The sequence below is a fragment of the Perissodus microlepis genome, chromosome 7 (genome assembly GCF_051167445.1).
Source record: "Perissodus microlepis isolate ML-2025 ecotype Zambia chromosome 7, ASM5116744v1, whole genome shotgun sequence".
NCBI classification, from domain to species: Eukaryota; Metazoa; Chordata; class Actinopteri; order Cichliformes; family Cichlidae; genus Perissodus; species Perissodus microlepis.
Window position 1 is genome coordinate 43,278,272 of NC_140467.1, and position 10,973 is coordinate 43,289,244.

The 10,973-nt window shown below is 39.8% G+C and overlaps 1 protein-coding gene across 1 annotated transcript; it reads right to left on the reverse strand.

Moving 5' to 3' along the window:
• Positions 1–483: 483 nt before the first annotated feature.
• LOC146383795 (uncharacterized) lies at positions 484–10,242 on the reverse strand. The gene is made up of 3 exons (XM_084935255.1): positions 9,601–10,242; positions 3,795–3,935; positions 484–1,243 (listed from the first exon to the last, which is right to left on the reverse strand). The coding sequence occupies exons 1-3, from the start codon at positions 9,668–9,670 to the stop codon at positions 1,056–1,058; spliced, it is 399 nt and encodes a 132-aa protein (XP_084791381.1). The 5' UTR covers positions 9,671–10,242; the 3' UTR covers positions 484–1,055.
• Between the last annotated feature and the right edge of the window lie 731 nt (positions 10,243–10,973).

Genomic DNA, 10,973 nt, shown 5'->3' on the forward strand with positions numbered 1-10,973 from the left:
ATTCACCCATTCATTCAAGCACTTTTTTTGCTATGCATAAGTGCTTATGTCTAACATTCTGACACATTCACACTCTGATGGATGCATCAGAGAGCAAGTTGTGGTTCGTATCTTGCCCAAGGATATTTGGCATGCAGACTGGAGGGATCAAACCACCAAACTTCCCATTAGTAAATGACCTGCTCTACCTCCTTTTTTGCTCTTTTAATTTTTGCTCTGATTATTCTGATCAGCACAATGGTGCAGTGGTTGGCACTGTGGCATCACAACAAGAAGGTCCTGCGTTTGAATCCGGCAGCTGACTTGGGCCTTTCAGTGAGGAGTTTGCATGTTCTCACCTTGCTTCCGTGGGTTCTCTCTGGGTACGTCGACTTCCTCCCACAGTCCAAAGACAGGGTGAATGTAACAAGTAGAAGAAAATGGTTTGACGCAAGTTCAGACTATATGCACAAAAATAAACTACCAAAGTTCAAACCCATTTTTTGAAAAATATCAAACATTTTAATATGTTTTCCACAATATTACATGCTGTCACTGAACAATATTTTTTTTTACAAACATAGACAGAAGAACCACATGCAGTGTGCGTTCCCAACTAATAATAACATTATAAAACAATTCAATATGAATAGCCTGTGAGTTCACAGAGGACACCACACAAAAATGTTATCTTAAAAATGATAGTGAACACTTTAACCAAGGAAGGAAATGACTGTCTTCCTGTACAAGTGAATTCAACTGAAGTCAGTGTGTTACTGCTTTGCTCATACAAAGTGTCATTACTCACTTCCATAATATTCCATACTTTAAGGTACAGTAAGTGGATGTGGACATAAATTCACTGATGGCTGCAAGCTGCTTCGCCATTATTTTTTATTTACAAGGTTATTTTTGCCACCCCTCTGACTGTAAGTCCAAGCAATGTGAACACCACAATTTAAAGGTGCATACCAATAAAGCCATACTGAGCAAAAATCCCCCCAATTCAGTCATACACATGAGCAGCTATGAAAAGAGGCCACTGATTTTATGTTTCTCTTGAGAGTTATTTCACATCACAACCACATCCTTAGCAGTAAGAGGGTGAGCAGTGCACAGATATAGTGGAGTGTGCTGGGATGCCAGAAGGGGGTGCTGTTACATAGGTCTGAGCCACAACAGTGGATTCGCACCCCTGGCAGTTCTTGTTGCTGGCAGTGTCTGGATGTAGCGCAACCACTTGTCAGGACGATACCCAGGGCCGCTGCAGGGACAGAAGGGAGAGACAGTCAGTCAGTCAGATAAGAGTGATTAGCTGGTGTTTGGCTCAGCAGGAAAAAAAAGCAAAAGTAAGCATTAAATACTGCAAGTGTATAATGAGGAAGACATTTAGAGATCTCCACGGGATATGCCTACACAGCTGAGAAACTAATCCTCTGATAAAGAGTACATTTTGTAGTCGTGAATAAAAACATCATCACAGTTTGGAATCTGGCATATATGTGGTGTATTATTTGATAATAACTAAGAAAATACTTATGTTCTTAAATATGCACAAATACTCCAAGATGTTTGCCCCAAAATTCTGACTATAACTAATTCAATAGCGTTACACAATTAAAATGTAAAATGTTACATTTGATGGAATCTGGTCAAGTGAAATTTACTTGACTCATATTATATTGTCATGGTTCCTGGGTCGAAGATCCAGTGCTTTGAGATTTGTGGAGTCAAGATTTATTTTGAGGATTTAAGAAGTGATTTAAGTTAGAGGTCTATATTATTTCTTCCTTTGTTTTGTTTCCCAGCACTTTTGAGTTTTGTTATGTTTCTAGTTCTGTTCCTTGGTTGATGTTAGTAGCCTACCTCTGTGTGTCTCTGTCTGGTCTCCCTCTTTACTTGTGTCAAGTTAGTCTTTCATCCCAGTTAGTCACGTCTCTGTGTTTGTTTACCATTTTGTCTGTGTCAAGTTTGTATGTCTTTGTCTCGGTCTCATTGTTATGTTTCCTGTTTTATTTTGACAGTCCCTCGTTTTGCTTCCTCCTATCTCAGATTCAGTTCAGCTGTGTCACCTGGTGTCTCCACTTTGCGTTATTACTGCCTGTGCGTACTTAAGTGCTCCGTTTTCGTCATTTCCCAATCTTGTTGTTGTCAGTCCTCTGCATTTTGGTCCATTCCCAGCCTACCGCACAGCTACCCTTTGGCATATATTCAGTTTATACCAAGCACATTTTCCTTAAAGATTAAATATTTGAACGAATAAGCCTTTGATTCAAGATTCAAGGTTCTTTATTCGTCACATGCATAGTTATACAAGTATAACATGCAGTGAAATGTAACCACATGCAGTGAAATGTAACCTAAATGTAACTGAAATTTTATATATTTCAGTTTCATTTTACTCAGAGTTATTGCTTTATCTATTTTGAAGGTGAAAAAAATTCTTTCTTGAAAGCGTCAAACAAAAAATTGTAAGCTGTCAGGATTTTTGTTACTTGTAATCTGCTCAGGGACTTTATTTGGTATGCACCTCAACCACTTTGCCTTGAGGGTCCCAAAGGTTTTTTTTTAGGCATTTTATATATGTTTTTAATTCAAAATGTATTGATGCATATTTTTAGTTTGCTAGTTCTTCTGATCAGCAATGCATTTTCAGCATTTCTTTCATTTCCTCACTCATCACCTTCTTGATTAGCACCAGTCAACATCTCTTAAAAGACAAACAGCAAACTAACTTCCCCAGATGGCGAAGCAGTTGTTATTTATCTAAACGCAAACAGAGTGATCACGTCGGAGATCAGCCGGGGCAGCATGAAAAGATTAACCTGGCTAATAGTCGATCTGCTGTTTATATGAAATACTTTAAATACTAAAACATGCTTCAACTAGGGGTTAACTGTCTTTGCATATGTTGAATGCTAATTAATAACAAGCATTACGGTGTCTCCTGAAAGTTGTGGCTTACAGTAAGTGAGCACTATCAAATTTTGGCAACGATGATGTTTTTTAACAGTTAAATTACCTCAGCACTCATTTTAATATCACACAATAACAATATTGGATATTTTCCTCTTCTTTATTTCTGTTATAACTCAGAGGAAGGAACACCGAACTTGTTGGGGGTTAAGGGCAGATGTCTTGGGGATATGAGGATAAAGGGCACCAAAAAATCTAAGACTCTTACAGAACTTCAGGAGCATCTGTTTGATTTGCTTTGGACGGGGTCACAGGAAGATTAGCAGCCTGTCCAGCCCCATTTTACTACCAAGACACAGCTACAAGATTCTGACAAAATGCCTGTCATACTGTGTCTGTCAGGCTGTCATCAGAGCTTGTCTGAGCTTGCTGTTTCTCTGAGCCAACGGAAAAAGGTGCCTCATCAGGCTTTTGGGTAGGAGAGGTTTCTTCAGATGTCAAGCAAAAAACAAAAAATCAAAAACGGAACAAAACAAAAAAGGTCTGGATTGCCCACACTTCTACGAATGTATCCATTTTACCATCAACACCCAGTTTCCCTTAACATGAAACAATGAATGAGTTACAATTTGGTCAGCAAAGCACACTACAGCAGAGTTATGTAACTATCCTCTGCGCTGGGACAAGTCGAATATTCACATCAGCGAACAAAGAACATTTACATGAAAGTATGATTAAAAACGATTACGCCAATGTCCAGCAGTACGCTAGAGTCAATTCGTCATGATTTTATAATCTGCTACCCCATAAATATTCTCCAAAGAAATATCACACACAAGCGCATTAACTCACTGTGTTAAAGGATAAAGAGAAAAGGAAGATAATCATTAAGCACTCACTGCTCTCTGTCTTGATGCAGAAACGATGTTTGAAGCCTTTGTGAGAGTGGGGGCAGGTGATGACCTCTGGATTGGAGCAGCCCACGTCAACATACCTCTGGCCCTGGATGATGTTACAGCCATAGCACTGCAGACTATGGACTGCAAGGAAAGCATAGAACAATAAATACAGTGTTTGAGTGCTTTACTAGTACTGAGATCATGGGGAAAATGTACTGATAGAAGAGCTATTATTATGGAATTAAATCGCTTAGATGATGGAAGAGCGTATTAGTCTTATCAGCTCACACATATTGTGTGTGTGGCATCCAGAGAACCCACTGTTTTTACTGGTAGACCTACTTAGCACCATCACCATATGCTCTTATTGTTATTTTTGTGGTTTCAAAATGTCACTTATATAAAAAAGGGAAGATGTGAATAGATTTGAAAATAATATGCTTATCTGTCTAAATTATACTCCTGTATACTGTACTGTGTGGAAAACAGTACAGAAGTGGAAGAAAGGTGGACAGTATTACTTTTCATGGCAGTTCATTGCATTTGTCAACCCTTTGATTATCATAACACAGTTTCATCCCTGAGAGAATTCAGATTTATGAATGTCTGACACATTTAACTTTGCTCTTGGTGCATGACGTCATTGGATTTCTTGGCTTCCTGTTGTTTACTAATCTATTATAAACTAAGTCCGCTGAGTTGGTTTGAATATTAGCTAAACATAACTACCAGGCCTTTTTATTTTAAAGGCTGTTTAATGCTGAATGCATAAGAACCACCTTCAGTGTTAGCAGTGGTGATATTTTTACTTTAACTAGCATCCAAATCTACACAAGTGACATCTTTACTGACTCTGATTTGTATGTTCTGTCTTTATGGGAGTTGTAATGATGCATTTGCATTCATTTAAACGGAAAATGAGCAAAATTTAAACAATTCTTCACTTCAAGCACTACCTAACGTGTTATTTCATGAGATGCATGCGACCAAGATTCCTACGTAACGCTTGTGATCTCTTAGCCAAGTCTACCATTCAACTGACTAAAAGTAGTGGAAGTTATAACAAAGAAGGCATGGGGTAAAAATATGGCATGGGGTAAAACAACATTAGGTTGTGCTGTTTATTTTGCATTTTTAACTGGCACATAAGAATGAGAGATTTATCAGTAAACATAATCAGCTTTCAGAATGAGTTCACATACTAAAGGGTGGAGCTGGTGGGTGGGGCTCACTGAAGTGTAACAAATGGCAAGGCCCTTTAGTTTGACACACACAGAAGTTACATCCAGTAACCTTTTGTGGGAACATTTCTCCACAGTTGTTGCTCCCACACTGAGACATTTTAATAATTAATTGTTGTACTTTATCCATGATTAATAAGCAATTATTTTTTACAGCTATTGCAGATTTTTTTTTATCAACTGAGGGTTATATAAAAAATGTTCTGGCCTCACCACCACTTATGCTACTAAAAGAGAAGCTGCCACTGATTTTATCGAGCTTGTCCAGGATTCTGCTGCAAGGATATTATTGAAAATCAATAACAGGGAGCACATCAGTCCAGTCATAGCAAAGCCACACTGACTCCCAGTATCCTATGGAGCTGATTTTAGAATACTCATACTTGTATGTAAAATCTTTAATGGTCTTGGATCATCTTACATGTCTGACACTTTATGTCCCAACTTGCCCTCCTAGATCCTCCTCTGTCAAATTGTTAGGTATCCAACTCTTCAAAGAGAAAAGTTTAAGCCCTAAACTCTGGATCAGCCTACCTCAAAATACAGGGAGTGCAGAATTATTAGGCAAATGAGTATTTTGTCCACTTCATCCTCTTCATGCATGTTGTCTTACTCCAAGCTGTATAGGCTCGAAAGCCTACTACCAATTAAGCATATTAGGTGATGTGCATCGCTGTAATGAGAAGGGGTGTGGTCTAATGACATCAACACCCTATATCAGGTATGCATAATTATTAGGCAACGTCCTTTCCTTTGGCAAAATGGGTCAAAAGAAGGACTTGACAGGCTCAGAAAAGTCAAAAATAGTGAGATATCTTGCAGAGGGATGCAGCAGTCTCAAAATTGCAAAGCTTCTGAAGCGTGATCATCGAACAATCAAGCGTTTTATTCAAAATAGTCAACAGGGTCGCAAGAAGCGTGTGGAAAAACCAAGGCGCAAAATAACTGCCCATGAACTGAGAAAAGTCAAGCGTGCAGCTGCCAAGATGCCACTTGCCACCAGTTTGGCCATATTTCAGAGATGCAACATCACTGGAGTGCCCAAAAGCACAAGGTGTGCAATACTCAGAGACATGGCCAAGGTAAGAAAGGCTGAAAGACGACCACCACTGAACAACACACACAAGCTGAAACGTCAAGACTGGGCCAAGAAATATCTCAAGACTGATTTTTCTAAGGTTTTATGGACTGATGAAATGAGAGTGAGTCTTGATGGGCCAGATGGATGGGCCCGTGGCTGGATTGGTAAAGGCAGAGAGCTCCAGTCCAACTCAGACGCCAGCAAGGTGGAGGTGGAGTACTGGTTTGGGCTGGTATCATCAAAGATGAGCTTGTGGGGCCTTTTCGGGTTGAGGATGGAGTCAAGCTCAACTCCCAGTCCTACTGCCAGTTTCTGGAAGACACCTTCTTCAAGCAGTGGTACAGGAAGAAGTCTGCATCCTTCAAGAAAAACATGATTTTCATGCAGGACAATGCTCCATCACACGCGTCCAAGTACTCCACAGCGTGGCTGGCAAGAAAGGGTATAAAAGAAGAAAAACTAATGACATGGCCTCCTTGTTCACCTGATCTGAACCCCATTGAGAACCTGTGGTCCATCATCAAATGTGAGATTTACAAGGAGGGAAAACAGTACACCTCTCTGAACAGTGTCTGGGAGGCTGTGGTTGCTGCTGCACGCAATGTTGATGGTGAACAGATCAAAACACTGACAGAATCCATGGATGGCAGGCTTTTGAGTGTCCTTGCAAAGAAAGGTGGCTATATTGGTCGCTGATTTGTTTTTGAATGTCAGAAATGTATATTTGTGAATGTGGAGATGTTACATTGGTTTCACTGGTAAAAATAAATAATTGAAATGGGTATATATTTGTTTTTTGTTAAGTTGCCTAATAATTATGCACAGTAATAGTCACCTGCACACACAGATATCCCCCTAAAATAGCTAAAACTAAAAACAAACTACAAACTACTTCCAAAAACATTCAGCTTTGATATTAATGAGTTTTTTGGGTTCATTGAGAACATGGTTGTTGTTCAATAATAAAATTATTCCTCAAAAATACAACTTGCCTAATAATTCTGCACTCCCTGTATTAGGGAGACAAACTCTATGGATATTTTCAAGAAAATCTTCTAAACACACCTTTTTAAATCTGGCATTTAACAACAGCTTCCTCTTAATAATACCACTCCACAGCCATGCCTTCAGTAACCTGGCAGATACAGAGTTTTTTTCCTCTCCACAGTTTTCATATCTTATTGGCCATTTACTTCCAAGTTTGAATCTTTTTCACATTTCTCTGTTTTATGGGATTTCATGTATTATTTATTTTTTTATATATGGACTGTTTAAATAATTGTGTGTGTGGGTTGGGGGCATGTCTATATTTATGACGGGTTGTTTATTTGTTAAAATGTCTTTTTTAATATTTAGACAGAGCCACCTATTTTTCTTGCATGTTTTTTATGCCTGTGAAGCCCTTTGGATTTCCATGTGTAATATTGGGCCATACAAATACATTTCAGTTGAACTGTTTGCAATACAGTGGAATTTATAGAAGTATTTCTTTGAATAAATAAAGCTCCTCAACCAATTCTTTCATCTTTAACGTCCTCCCTTTCCCGTGTAATTGTCTCTCATCTGAAATGCCTAACTCTTCTAAGAAAGTGAGGCTAAGCCTAACCAGAACAAATCCACCAGAGCTTAAAGGGATTGCCCATGAATTCAGACCCCTCACATACCTGCGCCTGACCTCCCAAATCCTGTGCACACAAGATGGAAGATCAGCTTTGGCTGAAACCAATCCTCTCTCTTTATCTGTGCAGCCCTGTGGACTCAGAGTGGGCAGAGAGCGGACGCCAGCCTCTTGCTGCCCTGCGCCGTTAAATAGCCCACCAAAAGCTCTCATGGAGCTTTCAGGAGTAAACTAATCCCAGGCAAATGCTCTTACAAAAATCACTTTAGAAATCTGCTGGAATCAATGTAAAGCCTCGCAGGGACACAGAGCATGTGCCAGTCTGTAGGGGATGTGTCATATTCCCCTGTTGGTGGTAGTGAAAGGTCACATAAATACTGCAGTATTTCATTAGAGTGAAGTAATAGCTGTGGAAATGAAAGCAGTGAAATAGTCATTTACATCTGGCAAATAACCTGATTTAACTGTCCAATGTGCTGAGATGTTACACACAGCTCTCATGAAACATTAAAAAGCTGCCCTATATGAGCATTTGTCAGCATAATGAGGCCATATTAGAACGACATTCAGCTCCCACGATACGGTGCAGTTTATTATATGAGTATACACACGCTCCTCTCCCAGTATGCATTGCAAATGCTGATTAACTCTGAATCTTTTGTGACCCGAATCCAATTTTATTCATTCATTAGTTTCAAGCACATGCAAGCACCACATTTGTTATCTGTCATCATGTAAAAACTCAGCCATGTTGTTGCCATAGTATTACTATGAGCTTCATGGATTTTATATAAGAATTAGTTTAATAAGAAAGAGACACAGGGATTAAAAGCAGTAGAGACTATTGCCTCTCTGTCTCATTATGTGGAGTTGTTTTTTTTTCCCTTTCTCAGCAGCTCTGAGATAAAGGAGTGCTCAAAATGATCTTTTAATGCACCGTAAACACATTAAAAAGAACTAAGTGAAGGATGATGGCTATAGTCAAGCATTATAATACACAATAGGTGATAAATGGTGTGCTTTTGTGGTTTTATATTCCAGAAATGCTATCATTTATAAGTGGAAGTGTGCATATGCATTTGTTTTGACATATCTGTGCATTTCACGGATGCCAATATTGATAAACAACAAATCAATAATCTGCACAGGAGGTGAATTCAACCCTGCGTCTGAAGTTGATAGCGGCGTATGTCTTACTTGGATAAAACAAAGCAAAACGATGTCTCAGAGCGCTACATTTTCTGTTTGCCTGGCAGTCACTGACACAAAGGTTATTGCCAAACTGAGTCAGGTCAATTGCTATTGCTCTACAGGGAAATTCATTTAGCCTTTTATGGATGTTACCTATTGTTTGGAGGCATAGATTTTAACTCCCAGGTCAATTACGATCAGAACAAAGCTATATTAACTGGAATCAGCTCGAAACACACTTGTTCACCATATTAATGTGATGTGCTCTGCTTTCGGTCTAAATTTTGATCGAGCTGTTTGTTTTATTATTATTGCTGTTTGTGTTATTTTAATGTTTTGCAGATGCATAAAATTAATATTAACAATACTTTTGCTGTATTTATTAAATCCTGCAGTATATATAGAGGATTTTTTTCTATCACTGGCAATCATGCCTTTAATTACTTTGAATGGAAAAGACTGTTTTAAGTGAAGATTATTGTATCTGGGCTATCACTAGGACTTAGGGCATGCCCTCCACCCCCCACCCCCACCCCAACCACACACACACAAACATACACCTCCACCCCCACCTCTATCTCAACCCACAGACACAAACACACATTGCTCATTTGGTCCTTTGCTCTAAAAGACCCACAACACATATTTTCATACCAAAGAATACATCCTACCTACCTCGTGCAAAGCAGAGTGTCCAAACCAATATAAATCCAAACCCATACACCAGCCAGGTATGTAAAGTCATGGATGCAGCACAGTAGTGACAGTCAGTGGTCTGCGCTGAAGGACAGGTAGGCACAGATTTTCCCTGCTCTCATCTAATACTCCACCAAACCAGGCACAAAGAGAAATCTAGCAAAGATCCCACTTTCCAAACACGGAGCAGCCCAGCTGTCTCTCTCCACCCCTGCCTTAGCGAAGCTCGCGCAGCGTGTGAGCGAACTGCCAGTGAGAGTCCAGTGAGAAAGGGAGCCAACCATCCAGGGAGTCAAGTCAGCTCAGCAGCCAGTCAGGCAAAGAGACGAAGGAGAGGAAGATGATTGAATGAATTAGCTAGACAGACCAGTGCCTCCCTCAGCGAGCGCCTCGTGTCCTGAGAAGCAGGAGCTGGCAAAAGTTTGAGCACAAAACAGAAAAAAACATCTCATCTCTCATGTCAGCTCCTGAAGAAAACAAATGAAAACACAGATGAACAGTGAAGCAACGAGTGTGGTCCTTTTCCAGTTGGGCCAAGCACATCAGTCAGGATTAATTCCTGATTGATAATCCATTGCTCCTAATAATAGCTCTATCACAATGTGTTAAAAGCCCAGCAGCTAAATGGGATGGCACGCAGGGGTCCTGGGTTGATGTGGGTCTAAGTGTGCATGTGTGTCTCTCAGAGAGGGAACAATGCCAGAGGACTTGCAAACACACTTTCCCAATTGGGCAGGTTATCTGAGCTTGGTGTATCACTGCACTTGCACACTGTGGAGAAAATTCTATCTAATCAAGAATTAAAGACTAAATCCTTTCTTAGAGACTGTAATACCAGCGGATAAGGCAGGCTTTGTGGTAAGCCCTCATTCCCTCCCCACCCAAAGCTACATATGGTCTGGCCTGATAGATGGCTGCCAATGATTGCTATCATTCATTTTAAGACATATTGACAGGGTCAAAACCAGATTTTGCCACATATGTTTGTATGTTTTCAACACAGATGAATGCAGATACGGAATAATTTCATTAGAGAGCACATTTAGAAATTAAATAGATAATCATATCCTGCAGTTGCGCGCACGTGCCTCTTGTTATTAGTGCAGCAGCGTGTCAGTTGTCTCACTTTTTTGTGTTTTTGTCCATGAGTCATTGTTTGTGAGAGTGTGAGAGAACGACAAACAGAGCAAGGACAAAAAAAGTGAAAGCAGTGTCTTAGTGAGGTAGAAAGGTTTATGTGGACAGTTGTTGTGGGCCTAAGGAGAATATATCCATGTGGGGAGAGAATACACATTATTCAGCTAACTGTGGAAGTAATACTGCCCATGCTTGCACACATGGAAACACACGCG